Here is a 21,310-nt window from a genome sequence, read left to right on the forward strand (position 1 = left end):
TTACACTCTTTGTAGTGCTTAAATGCTGCCAATGACCCCTCAGTCTTGTATTTTTTGAAGGCCTTTTCTTTAGCTCTAATATACATTTTTATGTTGGAGTTTAGCCACCCAGGGTTTAGTTTTGCTCTTTTAAATTTATTTCCCTGTGGAATGCACTGGCCCACCCCCTTGTTAAGTATGCTCTTGAATTCACTCCCATTTTTCCTCCTTGTTCTTTGTTCCCAGGGTTCTATCCCATTTGATATTTTCTAGCAGCGAGCGCAGTTTAGGGAAATTGGCTCTTTTGAAATTCAGTGTCCTTATATTACCCTTGTGTTTCCTATTACTGTAATTAATACTGAAACCAATTGACCTATGGTCACTGTTCCCCAAGTTGTCCCATATTTCTATATCCGTGAGCAGGTCTGTATTGTTGGTAATCAGTAGGTCAAGTACCGCATTGTTTCTTGTCGGTGCATTCACCATCTGACCCATGAAATTGTCCTGCAAAACATTTAGGAACTGCCGAGCCTTGGCTGAATGCGCGGTTCCTTCTGCCCAGTCTATATCAGGATAATTAAAGTCCCCCATTATAATGACATTTCCCATCCTTGCTGCCAATCCTAACTGTAACATGAGGTCCGCCTCACCCTCCTCCCTCTGGTTGGGGGGCCTGTAGCATACGCCCAATATTACCTTCCCCACCGTGCCTTCTCTTTGAAGCTCTACCCATAGGGATTTTGCCTCGTCCATAGCTCCATTATTAATATCATCCCTCATATTTACCTGTATACTGTTCTTAATATACAAACATACCCCTCCCCCTTTTTTACCCTCTCTATCTCTGTGATAAAGGGAATACCCCTGAATGGTCGCCATCCAGTCATGAGAGCTGTCAAACCAAGTCTCAGTTATCCCCACAAAATCTAAGTCCTCCTCAAACATCAGCAGCTCCAGCTCTCCCATCTTGTTGGCCAGGCTTCTGGCATTGGTATACAAGCCTCGTAATTTTGATCGGTTACATTTATCCTCATTTGATGTTTTTAGGCTGCTCTCTTGATTTTTCCCCGTACCCACCCTGGGTATAGGAGCTCCGAACACCCTACCGCTAATGCCCCCATTTCTGCCCTCTGAAACTTGCTTTCCACTGGCTAATTCTACATCTGTACCCTCCCCCCCATTCCCTAGTTTAAAAGCCCCTCTAACTTTTTGGCCATCCTCGCACCCAGTACGGCTGCACCCACCCCATTTAGGTGCAATCCGTCCCTACCAAAGAGCCGGTGACCGACTGAGAAGTCGGCCCAGTTCTCCAGGAACCCGAAACCCTCCTTACTACACCAGCTCCTCAGCCACTCGTTAACTTCCCTAATCTCCCGCTGCCTCTCTGGTGTGGCTCGAGGTACAGGTAGTATTTCGGAAAATACTACCTTGGAGGTCCTAGTCCTCAACTTAGCGCCTAAGTCCCTGAAATCGTTTAGGACTCTCCGTCTTCCTCTGCCTATGTCATTGGTACCCACGTGTACCATGACAGCTGGGTCTTCCCCAGCCCCACCCAATAATCTGTCCACCCGATCCGCGATGTGCCGAACCCGAGCGCCCGGCAAACAACAGACTGTTCGGCGCACACGGTCTTTGTCACAGATTACACTGTCTGCCCTTCTAATAATTGAGTCCCCTACCACCAGCACCTGTCTTTCCTTTCCCTTTCTCCCGGCCTCAATGGAGGAGTTCTTCCCCTGGCAGCTAGGGGCGTCACTCTGCTCCAGCAATGCTGGTCCCTGACTGGTTTCCCCAACATCACACAACGGGGCGTATCTATTGGGGTGCTCCAGCCCAGGATCAGCCTCCTTGCCTTGTCCCCTTCTACCCCTCCTAACTGTCACCCCTCTACTCTGCTCTGATGCCTGCACCTCCGATACTCCGCCCACCTCTGTGCAGACCCCTGCCTGCACCTGACTGGTACGATTCTGGCTCTCCTCCGGTATGGACATTCGTCTCAGTGTTGCCAGCTGCTTCCCTAGATTCAGGACCTGAGCTTCCAGGGAAGCAACGTGCTTACATTTTGCGCATTTGTATTTGCCCTCGATCACATGTCTGAGGAACGCATATTACATTCATCTAAAAGATTGCCAGGTTCATATCTATGAATTTTTATTTGCTCAATTTGTTTCTGTGCCTGAAGGTACACCATTTCTGTCATGTAATATCAAAGTGAATGTTATTAGATATGTTAGATTGCAAGGTCACTAATCAGTACATGTAGTATATTGTAATTGGCTGGCAGCTATTTACTTGTTCCTGCAATAGTCTATTGGGCAGGCATATTCTTTCCACGTGCTCCCCTGTGTGGGTGTGTGCTTGCGTGGCGGCCTGCGTTCCTCCACCTTTGAGTCCATATGTCTCTGAGTTTCTGGACACTCGGCTGCGGCCGCGGTGCACATGCGCGCCCTTGGCCTCGGCCGATTTGAGGAAACTTGGGACCAAGCACACCACACCATGACTCCCTTATGCAGTGCCACTCTGTGACTTCATCAGCCAATGCCGTCGTCTTTGACGCGGCTGATAGCTGCGGTGGGGGTATATAGGAGGCCACCCATGATGGGACAGTTATGGTGGCTGGGACAGAAGAGGAGTGGGCGTCTCAGGTACGGACATTGGAAATTGGACATTGTAGTCTCACTATTGATGTCCACTCCTAGGGGTCTTTATTACCATACTTTCGGTCCTGAATTGAGTCTATTAGACTATCTTTCCACCTTAGGCTCTTGCAGGTAATATCCCCCTTATAATTCTAATCCAACACACTTTATTAGTCTTTATAATCGGTAGCAGAAATATATGTTGAGACCTGTTGGTGTGTCTTTTTTCTTTTTATTGCAGCTTTCTCCCATGTGGAGACTGTTATCCTTGGTTCATTGGCTGGGTTTTATTTAGAGAGATAATTATCAAGGTGCAATATTCAGGCTATTTAAAACGAAGTAAGTATTCTATGACCAGTAGGCTGATTTGGATAGGGAAATCCAGATGGGGTATATTTATTTCTGCACATATGTATTGTTTATAGATCTTTTGCAAGTTAATCTAGCTTATTTGACCATATAGACACCTCCCAACCCCTGTCCTTAATTATGAGGCAATTTTGACGCTTACTCTCAGTTTCTTGTGGCAAATATATCTATGGATACCTGGTGTTTAGTTCTGGTTGTCTACAGTAAGTTCTTTTATTTTGCATTCCAAGATACACATATGAAATTGGTATTATTATCCTTTGCATTAATGAATACATATTCCATATTTAGAACTGCCCTGTCTCAACGCAGCTGTCCCGGGTGGGTCTACTTGAGCCCCTGTGTCTGCCCCCCAGACAGTATATGTCAGGGACAGGATAAAACATTGCCATGTAAGCCATTTGACTACATCTATAATAGCTTATAGAAATATTGACATTGGTTGACCTGTATATGTAAAAGATTCTAATACATTGTTTGATTTTAAAATAAATGTACCCTCATAATCAAATGGTCCCGAGGAAGCTTTTGTGTATCGAAATGCACTGACCACTGTTGGGACAAGAGCACCTGGATGAAGTGTATCAGTACTTGGTGCTATGACTATCACTTTTGTCCAGGTTCTAGTTGAGAGTACACATATAATAGGGGTGATTTCTCTCCCCTATCGGGCTAGGTTTTCTAAAGTCTAACCTTTTTATGATTTTGTATATGTTTTAATGCATTGTTCAAATAAACTTGATTTTTATATAAATGAATTGTGGATATGTCTCATGTTGTTCCTGAAAAGTCTATCTATGCTCATAGGAGATATCCATGTGGGATATTTTATTTACATTAATTAGGATGTTGGCATGCTCTAGAAAGCTGATTAGCAGGAACACAAGATCTCTCTCTCCCTCTGTGACAGCACAGTGGTCTGCCTTGTTTACATAGGCAGACTGGCGTTCTGTCTCTCCTATGAACGATCGGCGGGTCCCTGCGACCGCGATGGCTCCCGCTGTGTCCAATCACAGCATGAGCGTGGCTCGGTCGGCGCATGACCCAGAGCCAACCACCAGAATCGCGTACCTGTACATGATTTCTTTTACGTCCTCTGACAGTCGCCGCCCACTCATACAATCTGCACATCTGGGTATTGGCCTTCTCCATAGGAGTAAGCTAGGTAGAAGATTTTGTTAGAATATTCACAAAAACTTTGTATAGAAACACCTACAGGGGGCTGTCCCTTCTGGTCAATACCCCCAGCTAGCTTCATTCCCAATTCAGTTTGCTGCTGCCTAGCTTAGGAGTAGGCTGGCTTTTCCCTGGCTGGGGCTGCGGTCTCAGCTTTTTTCTTCTTTTTATGTTTTCTCTCTAGAAAAGTGTTTTTTTTTTTGTTAAATATAGCTTTTTATTTGTTCCTGCGCTTAGTTAGTCGGACTTCGGAAGACTACAGCGTTTGCGGAGCTGGGAATCGCACTGGTTATTCTAGAGCCTTATGGAATCCCAACCTGCCATCGAACGTTAGCAGGTTCGTGGTACGCCCAGGCCTCGCAAACGACTATGTCCCTGACCTCAGGGTCGAGCCTGCGAAGTTGCTATCTTCGCCGAGATGTCTCAACTGCGGTACGCCCACATGTTGCTAGTGTCCCCTTCGGCTGACGGCACCACCACTCAGGGTGGGAGGCTTCCTGTCAGAGCCGTACCCACATTTCACTGGACCGGTGAGTAACATGCTACCCCTCTGTCTTTGGCATTGTCTGTCCGGGGGGGGGGGGGGATGTGGGCCCTCTGTTTTAACGGGATGGCAGTTCGGTATGGGTTCTGTAATGTCCCCCTCATGTCTGTAGGTGCGGTCCCTGTGTGTCCCTTCCCGGTCCCTGCGGGGGCGTTATGGCGGTTCCACTGCTGTTAAGGGGGTTGCGGGGGTCTCATATGTCCCTGAGGTTCTTGTGCAACTATTTGGGGAACAGTGTATGGGGGCCGCAATCGGCGCAAAACCGCACAGCCGACATTTTAGGTGTGGGCAGGCTGTTTGGCCTCATTGTGAGGGCAGCAGCCATTTTCTACTATGCTGTTGGCGCCGATCAGGCACCATCTTTAGTGTGGACAAGATGTCCTTATGTGGACAGCGGCCATTTTCTCACAGCTTTTCCCATAGACTTGTATTGGCAACCATTTTTTTGTGGCTCAGGGCTGTGTCTGCCTCTAGAGGCGTGAGGACACTTCCTCTTTCTTCACATTCAGATCGATTCAGCAGCGTGGCAACTATAGCACACTGTGGGAGTTTTTTATTGTTTCCTGGCCGGCATTCCTGCTAGCATTTATTTTTTGCAGTTTCCTGTAGCACAGGACTTGCTCTCCATTTGCGGTGCATTTGCGGTTGGGACCGCGGGATTCGCCGATTTAAAGGGCCAGCATCATTTAAATTGAGATTGCTATTATGGAGTCCCAGAAAAGCAAATTCCCCCCAGATCTGGTGGAAGGTTCAGGTACTCCTGAATCCTCTGCTATAGTCTCCCTTACTGCTGCACTTGCGACTTTAGCGTCAAAAGTGGATTTGTTGATGTCTGACCGGACTTCTAAGAAAAGGTCTATGCCCTCTCAGTCTTCTGATTCAGAGCCAGATTTGTTTGCCACGGACAGTGTACCCCCTGAGGGGTCTCAGTCCTCTCAGTTGGATGTGGAGGAGGAGGATTCCTCCTCCGGATCAGCACGGGACCACGCTGCGGTGTCCGCGCTTATTAGCTCTGTTAATGACACTTTAAATTTGGATGATGAGCCCCCCCAAAAATCAGGTCAGGTTTTTCCTTGTCCCGCAGAGTTTCACGAAACCGTGAATGAACAATGGCGTCATTTTAAACGTAATTTTGTGGTGCCAAAGAGATTTCAGTACCTTTTATCCCTTTTGCGGATCCGGTGGATTCTCGCTGGACTGTGGCTCCTAAGGTGGACCACACTGTGTCCAGGTTAAATAAGGCCACTTTAATGCCCGCGGAGGATTCTCCGGTGTTTGAAGACCTGGCGGGTTGAAACTCTTTCCCGCCATATCTATCTGGTAGCGGGTTCCTTGCTGAAACCCGTGTTCTCTTCGGTAATCTCTCAGGCTGTTGTGGAGTGGGCCAAGGCGCTTAAGCGCACTCTGATTGCTGACTCCGCCTCTCCTGCTGCTCTGGAGATGGTGTATCAAATCAGTCAGGCTGTTTTATACCTGTGTGACGCAGCCTTAGATGAGGCCCCTTTTAGATGCACGAATTTCAGCGGTCGCAGTTGCAATTCGTCGCATCGTTTGGTTAAAAAGCTGGTCGGTCGACCAATCTTCCAAGAAGACAGTGTCTAACATCCCTTTTGCGTGGAGTCTTTTTGGGGACTCTCTGGATTAACTGGTCAAGGGGATCACTGGGGGCAAGAGCACTCTGTTGCCCCAGGTGTCCAGGGGAAGATCATATTGCGGCAAGCGGGGTCCCTCCTTTAAACCTAACCAGGGGTCCTTTCGTGCCTTCAAGGCACAAGACAAAGGTAAGTCCTTCAAGGCCTCTAGTGGCCAGAAGAAGCCTTGGGCGGGCAAGTCAAAATCCGCCCACACTGGCACAGTTGCTCAGTCCGCTTCGATCTGAAGGGGCGTCCTCACCCGTTTCAGAGGTGGGGGGACGTCTGCGCTATTTTCCAGAACCTTGGCTGACCAAGATTCAGGACAGGTGGGTTCAAGAACTCATTCAGTCAGGGTACAAGATCGAGTTTCGATCACGCCCAGCAGACAGATTTTTTCCCTCAAATCTTCATTTAACCCCCGATCGTTTCTGAGATCTCCATCGGGCGTTCAGGATCTCCTGGCCCAAGGGGTGGTTGTCCCGGTTCCACAGCGGGACAGATTTTGGGATTTTTACTCGAATCTGTTCACAGTGCCCAGAAAGGAGGGCAAGGTACGTCCGATTCTGGACTAGAAGTTTCTAAACCGCTTTGTGCGTGTTCAGAAGTTTCGAATTGAGTCCTTCCGGTCGGTGGTGGCATCCCTGAGTCCAGGGGATTTCCTGGCTTCCATCGACCTCAAGGATGCGTATCTACACATCCCTATTTACGAGGGTCATCAGAGGTACCTCCGATTCGCAATAGCAGAGGAGCACTATCAGTTCATGGCGTTGCCTTTCGGCCTCGCTTCGGCTCCAAGGGTTTTTACCAAAGTTTTGCTTCCTCTTCTCGCTTTGTTGCGGGTGCAGTGGATTGACATCCTTGGTTACCTGGACGATCTCCTATTAAGGTCGAGCTCCAGTGCCACTCTGTTGCGCGATCTGTCGATCACGGTTCAGACGCTCCAGGAGTTCGGATATCAATTTTCAGAAGTCAACTTTGTCCCCTTCTGTTCGCCTCCCTTACCTGGGGATGATTCTGGACTCTGCCCAGATGAAGGTCTTTCTTCCAGAGGACAAGCTCCGGATCCTGCAGGACGAGGTCAGGTCCCTCAGGGGACAACAAGTTCTCCTCGCTTCGGACCTGCATGCGGTCCCTGGGCTTGATGGTGTTGGTTTTCGAGGCGATCCCATTTGCACAGTTTCACACGAGATCTCTTCAAGCGAAGATTCTGGTTCGGTGGGACAGGCATCCTCAGTCCTTGGAAAGGAGGATTGCTTTGAGCCCTCAAGTCAAATCGGTTTTCTCCTGTGGTGGCTCCATTCTCCGGCTCTGAAGGAAGACAAGTCCTTTCGGACGCCAGCCTGTCGGGCTGGGGTAGAGTTCTGGGCAAGTTGTCTGCCCAGGGCACTTGGTCGGAGGGGGAATCCTCTCTACCGATAAATGTCTTGGAACTGCGGGCAATCAGGCTCTGTTTGCTCCTTTGGTCGGATCGTCTTCAGGGCTGCCCAGTGTGTGTGCATGCGGTGGCTTACAGAAATCGCCAAGGGGGCACCAGGAGTGCCCGGGCGGCCAAGGAAGTGGCCGAGATTCTGTCCTGGGCCGAGACGCAGGTCCCGGCGATTTCGGGAGTTCACATTCCAGGTGTGGAGAACTGGCAGGCTGACTTTCTGAGTCACCAGACCCTGGACCAAGGGGAATGGTCCCTCCACCTGGAGGGGGTTTCAGAGGCTGTGTGCGCAGTGGGGATCCCCGGACGTGGATCTGTTCGCGTCTCGTCTCAACAACAAGGTGGGAAGGTTCGTGGCACGAACGCGCGACCCTCTGACGGATGCCTCGGACGCGTTGGTGGTACCTTGGAATTGGTATCGGCTGATTTATGCCTTTCCCCTGATTCAGTTGTTGTCCAGATTCCTCCACAGGTTGGTCTCGGAACCGAGGTTGGTGATTCTGGTGGCCCCAGACTGGCTGCGTCGGTCTTGGTACGTGGACATCATGCAACTGGTCGTCAAGCCTCCCTGGCGGCTCCCGCTATGAGACGATATTCTGTCTCAAGGGCCAATCTTCCATCCTGCTTTACAGTCGCTGGCTTTGAAGGCGTGGCTGTTGAAAGCCAGGTCTTGAGAGACAGAGGTCTCTCGTCGGCGGTCATTCCTACCTTGCTCAGGGCCAGGAAGGCCTCCTCCGGTAAGATTTATTATCGTACCTGGAAGGCTTATTTCGCCTGGTGCGAGTTGCAGGGGTTCCATCCATGCTCCTTTTCGGTGGCGAGAGTGTTGGCTTTCCCGCAAACTGGTGTGGAGCAGCGTCCTGCACTGACCACTATTAAGGCCATTCTTTTTCAGCGCCCTTTGGCGTCAAATTCCTTGATCCGCACCTTCGTTCAAGGGTTGCGTCATCTGGCTCCCCCTAGGAGGGCACCCTTGCCTCCTTGGGACCTGAATTTGGGTTCTGTCCGTTTTGCAACGTCCTCCCTTTGAGAACATCCGGGAGATTCCTCTGTCGGTGCTGTCACGGAAAGTTGCCTTTCTGGTGGCGATCACATCTGCTCGCAGAGTGTCGGAGTTGGTGGCCCTGTCTCGCTGCTCCCCCTATCTGGTTGTCCATAGAGATAAAGTGGTCTTGCGACCTCATCAGTCCTTTCTTCCGAAAGTGGTTTTGGATTTCCATCTCAACGAGGACATTGTCTTACCTTCGCTGTGTGCGAAGCCTAAGCATCCTAAGGAGTTTGCCTTGCATTCCTTGGATGTGGTCCGGCGATCAGGGTTTACCTGTCGTCTACTGAATCCTTCAGGAAGTCGGATTGTCTTTTTGTCCTTCCTGAGGGACCTCGGAATTGTACGGCTGCGTCTGCGGCAACCATTTCAAAATGGATCAGGCAGACGATTTTGCAGGCCTATTCAATTAGGGATCAGGTTCCTCCTTTCCCTGTCACAGCACACTCTACCAGAGCGATTAGTGCGTCTTGGGCCTTCCGCCATCAGGCGTTGGTGACTCAGGTGTGAAATGCGGCGACCTAGTCGTCCGTGCATACCTTTACAAGATTTTACAAACTTGATGTCTTGGCATCAGCAGATGCCTCTTTTTGGCTGCAAAGTTGAGTGCGGCAATGCCTTAGAGAGACAGGGTAGTTTTGGCCTGTCTCCTCCTGTTAGATTTTCCGCTTTTTATTTGTTTTCCTGGGTTTTCGCTCCTGTTGCGCTTTCTTGTTGCCCAGTATTTAACTTTCTGGTTCAGAAAAGGTTCTTTTCTCTGACCTGGGTGCTGCGTTGCCTTTCTTGACGGTTACGTTTTCCCACCCCTCCACATCTACACTGCTTTGGGACATCCCAGACGTGCAGATTGTATGAGTGGGCGGCGACTGTCAGAGGACGTAAGAGAAAATAGAATTTCTCTTACGTCCTCCGACAGTCGCCGCCTCTTCATATTCGTCACATATGGGGGTATTAGACTTTGCTCCGAAGGAGTAGCTAGGCAACAGAATATGTTAACAATAAAGCTTTAACATATCCCACCCTCAAGGGGTGGTCCCCTCAGTCAATACCCTCCTACTTCCTGCAACCATATCTCAGTTTTAATGTCTAGCTTGTCAGGAGTGGCTGGCTCTCTCTGTGCTGGGACTTTCTGTCCCAGACTCTTTCTTCTTTTTAATATTTTGTTTGAGTTTTTCTCTCTACCTTTAATTAGCTGTTATTTTGTCAGCGTTAGTTAGTTCTTCGGACGAAGAGGATCATGCGGACTGGGTCTCGGGCTGATCCCCCTGGTCGCAGGTCGTGGGTCAGTGGCTTCCCAGTCTGCCATCGAGCGTTCAGCCAGGTAACGCTCCTGGCATAGTGAACGACCCATCCCTGTTCGGTGCAGGGATGATTGGTGAGGTGGCTACCTCACTGGACGCTGTGCGGTTTCTTAACCCCCATTTTGTGCGTCTTGAATTGCGACTCTCCCTGCCTCATGTGCAGCGGCTTGTTCGCCTGTGCGGGTCCCCCACGCCATGTGAGGTAAGTGTATTTATGTGGGGACCTGTCTGTCTGGGGGGGTGTCAGTCTGGGACTGTGTAACCTGCCTCTATTCACGCTGCTTGTCTCCCTATCTCTCGGCTGCATGCTGTGGGCTGCAAGGGGGGGGGGGGGGAGCTGTATGACACTGTGTGTGTCAGGCTGGGCAGTGTGAGAAGCTGTGTGCTGTGGGGCATGTTTTTTTTTGGCATGTTTGGGCATATACATCGATCGCTGCGGCGATCTAACATGTATCCTTATATTGGAATGTAATGTGTGTTTTAATGCACTGTGGAGCGGCGTTTTCGGCGCCAAACGACGCCATTTTGCCTGCACCCGCTCCGGCCGCATGGTTTACATGCATGGCGGCCATTTTCTTGTAGCCTCCATAGGCTTACATAGAGCGCCCTGGCAGCATCACTTCCTCTTTCCAGGAACACCGATCGAGGCAGCAGCAGCGGCGAGGGTCTCCTCAGGTTTTATCCTTCTGTTCTTGCTATCCATTGCCTGTGTTCAGTTTGCATATTCCCTGTGGGGGTCTCATTGTGCTTGAGTGTGGTGCGGGGGGCTGCGCTTGCCGCGCTTGCTAAAAAGGGGCAGTTAACCCTTGGTTGTCTGGCATTACAGGGGCAATGGATTCTCAGGAGGGCAAATTTCCTACAGTATTGGTGGAAAGCCAGGGGACCGCTGTTTCCCCCCCAGGGGGGGATTTAGCCACTATTGTGGCTGGCCTTGCTGCTCAGGTGCAAATGCTGGTGGCTGCTCAATCTACTAAAAGGCCCAGAGTTGCTCTGTCCTCTGATTCTGAGGGTGAAGGTGATGGGGCTGTTCTGGCAGGGGCCTCCTTATCGGGGTCCCGCTCCTCTCTTGATCTAGTGGGGTCTGAGGTGGAGGCTGAAGTTGAGGGGGTCGATAATTCTCCCCCTGGCTCGCCTGAAGAGCTTGCAATCATGGATGAGTTGATTGCTTCCATTAAGCAAACGCTGCGTTTGCAGGACGAAGTGTGTCCCCCCGCTGCCTTGGCGGCTTATGGGACGCAGAGAAAACGCAGGACGCCGCAGGTTTTTCCCTGCAATGCTGATTTTCAGCGCGCTGTTAAGGATCAATGGCGCGATCTGCGCAAACCTTTTGCGGTACCAAGTAAATTCAAGCTGCGTTATCCTTTTTCGCCTGCCACTGATGAACGGTGGTGTGTGCCTCCACCAGTGGATCATGCAATTGCGGTTTTGAACAAAGCCACTGCGATTCCTGCAGAGGGTTCCCCTGTTTTCCGTGATGCCCCGGATAGGAGACTGGAGTCTCTTGCCCGTCATACTTATTCTGTTACGGGTTCTATGCTTAAGGCTCTGTTTGCTTCTCTCATGGCGGCCCAGGCGATCGCAAGTTGGACGCAGATGCTTAGGCGCGTTCTAGTGGCCGATTCGGCCTCGGCGGCGACCCTGGATATGGTGGATCAGATCCACCAGGGTGTCGTGTATCTGTGTGATGCGGACCTGGACCTGATTCCGTTGGCTGCACGTGTGCACAGCGTGGCGGTGTTGTCTCGCCGCCTGGTTTGGTTAAAATGTTGGTCGGTGGACCAATCTTCACGTAAGACCTTAGCCAATCTGCCTTATGATGGGTCTCGCCTTTTTGGGGAGTCCCTGGATGTGTTGATTAAGGGGATCACCGGGGGTAAGAGCACTCTCTTGCCCCATTTCCCCAAGGCTAAGGGGGCTTCTGGGAAGAAGCATGCAAATTTTCGGCCCCCTCGGGGGTCCTTTCGTGCCTTTCGGCCGCACTACAAGGGCAAACCGTTCAAAGGTCAAGGCTCTCAGAAGAAGCTCTGGTGTGGGAAACAGAAGTCCGGCCAATCCGGACCTGCAGCCCATAACAGTTCGGCCTGAAGGGGCGCCCTCACCCAGTTTTGGGGTGGGGGGACGCTTGCTCGGTTTTCTTCAGCCCTGGTTGGCCCGTGTGCGGGACAGATGGGTTCTGGAAATCGTTCGATCTGGTTACAAGATCAAGTTTCTCTCTCGGCCGGAGAGCAGATTTTTTCCCTCAAATCTTCAACTGTCTCCAGAGCGCCTGCGGGACCTGCACCTGGCGGTGCGGGACCTGAGGGCTCAGGGAGTGGTGGTTCCGGTGCCTCATCGGGACAGGTTTCGGGGGTTTTATTCCAATCTGTTCACCGTGCCCAGAAAGGAGGGCAAGGTTCGTCCGATTCTGGACTTGAAGGCTCTGAACCGCTCTGTGCGGGTTTGCAAGTTCCGCATGGAATCCCTGCGGTCGGTGGTGGCTGCCCTGGTTCCGGGGGAATTCATGGCCTCCATCGATTTGAAGGATGCGTACCTTCACATCCCCATATTCGAGGGTCATCAGAGGTACCTTCGATTTGCCATTGCGGAGGATCACTACCAGTTCGTGGCGTTGCCCTTTGGTCTCGCCTCGGCTCCGCGGGTCTTCACCAAGGTGCTTGCACCGGTTCTGGCATTATTGAGGGCCCAGGGCATTTCTGTCCTGGGGTATCTGGACGACATTCTGGTTCGGTCTGCGACCAGACAGGGTCTGGAGGAGGACCTGTCTGTCACAATGCAAACTCTGCAGGAGTTTGGTTGGACGATAAATTTTCCAAAGTCGACACTGAGTCCGTCGGTTCGTCTCCCCTATCTGGGAATGATACTGGACTCGGTGCAGGCGAAGGTCTTCCTGCCGGAAGACAAACTCAGGACTCTCCGGGAGGAAGTCAGGGACGTTCCGAACTCGTCTCTGCGGACGTGTATGAGATGTCTGGGATTGATGGTCTCGGCCTTCGAGGCGATTCCTTTCGCACAGTTTCACACGCGGGGTCTCCAAGCGGAGATCCTGTCCAGGTGGGACGGGCGACCTCAATCTCTGGATCTTCAAATCTCGTTGAGTCTTCGCACCAGGGAAAACCTTCTGTGGTGGCTCCAGTCCCCGTTGGTGTCCGGGGGCAAGTCGTTTCGTCCGATCTCGTGGACGGTAATCACCACGGATGCCAGCCTGTCGGGCTGGGGTGGAGTTCTGGGCGTTCTGTCCGCTCAGGGGACTTGGTCGGAGGGGGAGTCTTCCCTTCCGATCAACATTCTGGAATTGCGTGCGATAAGGCTCTGTCTTCATCGCTGGACGGACCGGCTGCAGGGTTGCCCGGTTCGGGTGCAGACGGACAATGCCACGGCGGTGGCCTACATCAACCACCAAGGGGGCACCAGGAGTGCCTGAGCGGCTCGAGAAGTGGCCGACATTCTGTCTTGGGCCGAGACTCATGTCCCGGCGATAACGGCGGTTCACATTCCGGGAGTGGAGAACTGGCAGGCGGACTATCTGAGTCGCCAGACCCTGGATCAGGGGGAATGGTCTCTCCATCCGGCTGTCTTCCAGACGTTGTGCGCGAAGTGGGGTCTTCCAGATGTGGACCTGTTCGCGTCTCGCCTCAACAACAAGGTGAAGAGGTTCGTGGCAAGGACGCGCGACCCTCGGGCAGACGCGTCGGGCGCGTTAGTGGCTCCGTGGCATCAGAACAGGCTGATGTACGCGTTTCCACCGATTCAGTTGCTGTCCAGGTTCCTTCGCAGGTTACACTCGGAACGCAACACAGTGATTCTTGTGGCACCGGACTGGCCTCGCCGGTCCTGGTACGCAGACCTCGTGAATCTGGCGGTCGACGCCCCGTGGCGTCTGCCTCTTCGAGACGATCTACTGTCTCAAGGACCGATATACCATCCTGCTTTACAGTCGCTGGCTTTGACGGCCTGGCTGTTGAGACCGAGGTCCTGAAGGAGAGGGGTCTCTCTCCGGAGGTCGTTCATACTTTAATCAACGCAAGGAAGTCTTCCTCGGGGAAGGTTTATTACCGTACTTGGAAGGCCTATTTTGCCTGGTGTGAGTCCAGGGGGTTTTCACCCCGCACGTACTCGGTGTCCCGTGTGCTGTCTTTCCTTCAAACGGGTGTTGATCAGCGTTTGGCGCTGGCTACGATAAAGGGTCAGGTGTCTGCTCTGGCCGTTCTGTTTCAACGTCCCGTGGCTTCCAACCCTTTGGTTGGCACCTTTGTTCAGGGTGTGCGGCATCTGGTTCCCCCGAGGCGGGATCCTCTGCCCCCTTGGGACTTGAATCTCATTCTCTCTGTGTTACAACGTGCTCCTTTTGAACAGATCAGGGAGATCTCGTTGTCTATGTTGTCCAAAAAGGTCGCCTTTTTGGTGGCGATCACTTCGGCTCGCAGAGTGTCGGAACTGGCGGCTTTGTCCTGCAAGTCTCCGTACCTGGTTATTCATTTGGATAAGGTGGTCTTGCGACCTAATCCTTCTTTTCTGCCGAAACGAGTTTCGGAATTCCATCTTAATGAGGATATTGTCTTGCCTTCGTTGTGCACGAAGCCTAAACATCCAAAGGAGGTGAGATTGCACTCTCTGGATGTTGTTCGGGCGATAAGGGTTTACCTTAAATCGACTGAGTCTTTTCGAAAGACGGACTCCTTGTTTGTTCTTCCAGAGGGTCCTCGGAAGGGCATGGCGGCTTCGGCCTCTACCATCGCCAAATGGATCAGGCAGACCATTGAACAGGCCTATGCTTTGCAGGGGAAGGTTCCCCCTGTGCCTGTGAAGGCGCACTCTACTAGATCTCTGAGTACGTCTTGGGCCTGTCGTCATGGGGCTTCTGTAGCCCAGGTGTGTAAGGCGGCGACTTGGTCGACCGTGCACACTTTCACAAAATTCTACAAAGTAGATGTTCAGGCATCGGCGGATGCTTCCTTTGGCCGCAAGGTTCTTAGTGCGGCTGTTCCCTAGGGTCCCTTGTTGGGGACTCCTGGCTGTTGGGATAAGTTTTGTATCCCCTGGTTTTTTTGTCTTTTCCTGGGTTGTTGCTCCTGTTGAGCACTTATTTTTGCTGTTGCCCAGCTGGTTTCCTTCCTTTGGTAAGGTTCCTTTCTTTGATGTGGAGACTGCGTTGCCTTTCGGCGCGGATGCGTTTCCCACCCCTCATGTTTGTACTGCTTTGGGACGTCCCCATATGTGACGAATATGAAGAGGCGGCGACTGTCGGAGGACGTAAGAGAAAACGGAATTTTTGTAAAATCTTACCTGTAAAATTCCTTTCTCTGAGTCCTCCGACAGTCGCCGCCCCCGCCCCTCTTTTGGGGTTTGATTGTATACTCTACTGCTATTCCACTAAAACTGAGATATGGTTGCAGGAAGTAGGAGGGTATTGACTGAGGGGACCACCCCTTGAGGGTGGGATATGTTAAAGCTTTATTGTTAACATATTCTGTTGCCTAGCTACTCCTTCGGAGCAAAGTCTAATACCCCCATATGTGATGAATATGAAGAGGCGGCGACTGTCGGAGGACTCAGAGAAAGGAATTTTACAGGTAAGATTTTACAAAAATTCCGTTTTTTGTAAGAACTTACCGTAAAATTCTTTTCTCTGAGTCCTCTGACAGTCGCCACCCCCGACCCTCTTTTGGGGTTCATGGATCTCTATACTGCTTGCTACCAAACTGAATTGGGAATGAAACTAGCTAGGGGGATTGACCAGAAGGGACAGCCCCCTGTAGGTGTGTCTACACAAAGTTTTTGTGAATATTCTAACAAAATCTTCTGCCTAGCTTACTTTTATGGAGAAGGCCAATACCCAGACGTGCAGATTGTATGAGTGGGCCGCGACTGTCAGAGGACTCAGAGAAAAGAATTTTACGGTAAATTCTTACAAAAATTCTATTTTTGCACCTAAAGGCCGCCCTGCCTCAGTAAATGTATGTGGGGAGGTTCTTAGGTGGTTAATACACTGTGTATAGCTGGTTGCTAAGGAGCAGGCCGGAAAGTTGGCCACCACGTCCTTAAAAACGACAAGCTTCCCTGCTAACAGCTGAAAGAAAAAAATTATTGGCGGCAGTACAAAATGCAAAAGTCGGTGACATCACAAGGGGGAGGGGCAGTGTTGCCAACCCCCCGAAGCAAAATTTACTGACAGGACGCCAACATTTACAAATGGCACCAAGTGTTTACTGGTAAAAATCATGAAATTTACTAACCGAGCCACATTTTTTACTGACACTGCAAAAAAAAGTACCCAAAAGGGCTTTTTTCAGTGCTAAACCGTGCAAATATAATTATTTAAACGATAAACCTATAACTAGTGCTGTTAGCAAGGTGTTTAAAACAAAAGTCAAAAACAATATTTCTCTATTTACATGAAGGTCAGGTTAATATAACTTAGCCAGCACAGAGTTCCCCCCCCCCCCCCTATATCAGAGTGTGCAGGATTCCTATTTTACAGTGCAAGGGAACTCTGACATAAAGGGGAATCCTGCAGATCATGATCTAAGGGGGAACTCTGATGTAAGGCGGGGTTTTGGTGAGCAGAGACCACCTTATATCAGAGTCTACCACATTCCCCTTTTACACCAGTGTTCCACGGAAGAATCTTGTCCATGATCTCAAGGCAGCTGGGACCATAGTGATGGTCAGAAAACAATTGGTAACACACTACGCTGTGAATAACTAAAATTCCTACAGTGGCCGCAAGAAAGCTCAAGAGAGCACATGTACAGGTCCGTCAGAAGTTTGCTAATGAACATCTGAATGTTTCAGAGCAGAACCATGTTTGGAGGAGGAGGAATGTTGCCTATGACCCCAAGAACACCACCCCACTGTCAAAAATGGAAATGTCAAAAATGCTTTGGGGGGGTTCTGCTAAGCAGACAGGACAACTTAATCTCATCAAATGGACAATGGACGTGGCCATGTACCATGTAATCTTGGGTGAGAACCTCCTTCCCTAAGCCAGGGCATTAAAAATGGGTCGTGTATTGGTATTCCAACATGACAATGACCCAAAACACACAGCAAAGGCAACAAAGGAGTTGCTTAAAAAGAAGCACGTTAAGATCCTGGAGTGGCCTAGCCAGTCTCCAGATCTTAATCCCATAGAAATGTGGGATGGGAGAAGGAGCTGAAGGTTCGAGTGACCAAATGTCGGCCTCGAAACCTTAATGACTTGAAAAGGATCTGCAAAGAGGAGTGGGACAAAATCCCTCCCGAGATGTGTGCAAACCTGGTGGCCAACTACAAAAAACTTCTGACCTCTGTGATTGCCAACAAGGGTTTTGCCACCAAGTACTAAGTCATGTTCTGCGAAGGGGTCAAATACTTATTTCACTCTTGAAAGAGCAAATCAATTTATATTTTTTCGAAATGCCTTTTTCTGGATTGTTTTTGTTATTCTGTCTCTCACTGTTAAAATAAACCTACCATTAAAATTATAGACTGATTATTTCTGTCAGTGGACAAAAGTACAAAATCAGCAGGGGATCATCAAATACTTTTTTCCCTCACTGTATCCTATAGTCTCCTCTCCGCAGTCCACACAAATCTGACTTCTCCTCTGACCCCTATCTCGAGCGGTACTCCTACTCTCGACTCCTCTCTAGACTACCCCTCAGAGACTGCAGACACGATAAAAGACAAGAGATGGTCAGAGATTACGGACATGATAGAAGAGATGGTTGGAGGCTGTGGAGATAATACAGGAGGTGGTTAGAGGCTACGGACATGATGCATGAGGTGGTCAGAGGCTGCAGACAAGATACAGGAGGTGGTCGGAGGCTGCCGACATGATCCATGAGGTGGTCAGAGGTGGCAAACACGGTACAGGAGGTGGTCAGAGGCTGCAGACACGGTACATGAGGTGGTCAGAGGCTGCATACACGGTACAAGAGGTGGTCAGAGGCTGCAGACACGGTAGAGGAGGTGGTCAGAGGCTGCAGACACAGTACATGAGGTGGTCAGAGGCTGCATACACGGTACAAGAGGTGGTCAGAGGCTGCATACACGGTACAAGAGGTGGTCAGAGGCTGCAGATACAGAACAGGAGGTGGTCAGAGGCTGCGGAACATGGTACAGGAGGTGGTCAGAGGCTGCAGACATTATACAGGAGGTGGTCAGAGGCTGCAGACATGGTAAAGCAGGTGGTAAGAGGCTGCGGACATAGTGCTGAAAATGGTCAGGGGCTGCGGACATGGTGGAAGAGATGGTCAGAGGCTGCAGACATGGTACAGGAGATGGTTAGAGGATGCGGACATGGTACATGAGATAATAAGGGTATGCGGACATGGTACAGGAGATGGTTAGTGGCCGCAGACAGCCATATTTTTCACGGGCAGCCCTAAAATGGGCTTAAATTTACGGGCTGTCCGTAAATTGACAAGCGATTGGCAACACTGCCCCACACAGTAGTGCCCTCCTCTGCCTCCTTCCTTCCCCCCCCCCCTACCCCACAGTAGTGTCATCCTCTGCCCCCCTTGGCCCCCCTCAAGTAGTGTCCTTTTCTGTCCCCCTTCATATCATGTCCCCCCACTGCTGTGCCCCCTACATATAACCCCCCAACAATAGTGTCCTAATCTGCCCCCTTTGACCCCACATCAGTGTAGTCCTTTGCCATCCTTCACATTACCCTCCCACAGCAGAGTCCTCCTCTGCCCACCTTCATATATCCCCCACAGCAGTGTCCTTCTCTACCCCCTTTTAAATCACCCCAACATCAGTGTGCTCCTCTGCTACCCTTCATTTTTTCCCCCCTCACATCAGTGTCAACTTCTGCCCCCCTTACCCCCTTACAGTAGTGTCCTCGTCTGCTCCTCTTCAATTCAACACCCCCCCTCCCCATCAGTGTCTTCCTCTGTCCCTGTTCACCCCCTCACAGTAGTGTCCCCCTCTGCTCACCTTCACATTACCCCCTCCCCCCACATCAGTGTCCCCCTCTGCCTCCCCCCCCCCCCCACAGTAGCATCCTTCTCCTCTGCTCCCCTTCACCCTCCCCAACAGTAGTGTCCTCCACAACCCCCTTTTACCCCCTCACAGTAGTGTCCTCCTCTGTCCCCCCTTTAAATTAACTCTTCATATGTGTCCTCCTGTGCCTCTTTCACCTCTCCACATCCGTGTCGTCCTCTGCTGTGATGAGGCGCAGCCACCGAGACCAGGTGCCATCCATTCCAAAATGGCAGGAGGCGGCGCCATTACATCACTGCGAATGCACCCGCTTGGCCGAAAATGTGAGAACATGTAGGAGCTTTCCCGAGCCTGTCAGGCTTCAGAACAGCGTATACGCAGTTGCACTGTGGGCCACAACAATATTTTTTACAGGCAGCCCAAAAATGGGCTGAAATTTACGGGCTTCCCGTAAATTAACGGGCGGTTGGCAACACTGCTTAACAACTGATGAGTCATCAGCTGTTGGTGTTCCCCGCTGACAGCCGAATGTAAAAAAAAAAAGAATTTCTGTCAAAAACAAATCGGGGAAAAAAACGTTGTGGGCTGGTGCATGCTGGGCCACTGACGTCATAGAAGGGTGGTGCGACCAGGTGACCCTGCTGGGTGGCCCCACCCCTTTCCGTCCCGCTCCATAGCAACTAGCTTTACACCGTGTATACAAAAAACAAACACAAAACGCATGAAAACTGCATGTAATAAAGGCAGAACGTGCCTGAAAACCGCATAGGTTCAGGTGCAGGACCCTTTTTTGGTCCGCACTGAAATCGGATCTCATGGGTGTTCACATCCATGTGAACCGATTTCACAGTTTGCACTGCGATCTGCGAAATGATTTGAGGGTGTCATTAATTTGACGTTGACACCTGCAGCAGGAGTGTGAACAGCTATAGCTTCATATATAAAGCATTATTTTTTTTAATGCAACTAGTGTAAGATTTAATATCAGGTAATCCCATGCACAACAACATTCAAGACTAAGTGGAGGAGGGGACTAAGAAGCCACATGTGCTGCATATAAAAATGCTGATAGGTGAATTAGTCAGAGGAATGGCCTTATCAGTAATTATCTCTGTAATGAGCAGGCTGTGGGTGTGGAGATGGAAGCACAACATTTTTTTAAAATGGAAACAAGAAATTGGTTTTATCTGTTTGGATGTGCTGTGTGTGTTGGGGCTGTGTAAAATGAAGGACTGGATGGACAGAGATGCAATTCCTTTGGTAGGTAGAGCAGTTACCTTATATACATGTCATCTGTTTGCCTGGAGTTCACTGTAATGCAAATAAAATTGTTTGAAATGCTTACCATTTCCTTCTGTTTCATTTGCATAAATACACAGGTTAGAAAAACATCCAATGCCAAATATGTTTGGTGAAGGTCCAGAGGCTTTGATGTTTGAGCAACTCTCAAGAGAGGTAAGGCTGAACTGTGCTTTTCAAATTATTTTGCACTGTCATTCCTCATATACAGCAGAGATGGGCAAATATGTTGCAACCGTTCAGACACCAGGTCTTAGCCCTGGTTCACTCTGTGTAATGTGATTTTCATCTCCATAGGGTCTAATGGAAACTGCATAGAAAATGTGTTCAAAGGTGTTCAAAGACTATGTAATTCCAGTGCGATTTCTAGCAGGCTATGAGAAGTTGGAAAGTACGCTCCCAGATAGCGGTGTGCTGGGCGTATGGGTAAGGTAGTAAGTGCCACATCCTAAATTAGATCAAAAAATGCGAAGAGAGAAACATGGACGTTGCAGGCACTGGGTATTATAAAATCACATACTTTATTGTATAATGCATTTAAAAACATTGAAAAAATCAAAAAGAAAGAAAAAACATACAGCAATAATATCCCATATGAGGGAAATATAAAATACAAAGTTGATAAGAGGATGAATACATTGGTGGTAGTAATACACATTAATACAGTCACAAAAATATACCAATAGTATTAATACTTCACATCGGGATGATCATGACAACAGGTGACAGGGGATGGTGCTGTCATCCCGGGGAGATCGAACGATGTGTATTAACAGTGGATCATACAGTTACGTTGAGCCATATTGCTCGACATGTTTCGCCTTATGCTTCCTCTCTGAGCTAATGGATCAATATTCTGTAGAGTTCAGTAGGCAATGCAATGATGATATAAGTAAGAGGTATAACAAATACCCGACAGGGAGGATATATGAAGGATCAGATATGTCACTGTAGATGGTTGTATAGGTGA

General features: G+C 50.0%; 1 protein-coding gene across 1 annotated transcript in view; it reads left to right on the forward strand.

The window, feature by feature from the left end:
* Window positions 1–21,310, forward strand: part of PM20D1 (peptidase M20 domain containing 1) — a gene marked incomplete at its 5' end in the record, with an annotated part of 305,608 nt that overhangs the window by 138,263 nt on the left and 146,035 nt on the right. The window contains one exon of the mRNA XM_082244535.1: window positions 20,421–20,496. Within this exon, the coding sequence (XP_082100661.1) occupies window positions 20,421–20,496 (76 nt within the window). The remainder of the gene's footprint in view (window positions 1–20,420; window positions 20,497–21,310) is intronic.

This window comes from Pelophylax lessonae (assembly GCF_965119305.1).
Source record: "Pelophylax lessonae genome assembly, chromosome: 2".
In the NCBI taxonomy this organism is placed as follows: Eukaryota; Metazoa; Chordata; class Amphibia; order Anura; family Ranidae; genus Pelophylax; species Pelophylax lessonae.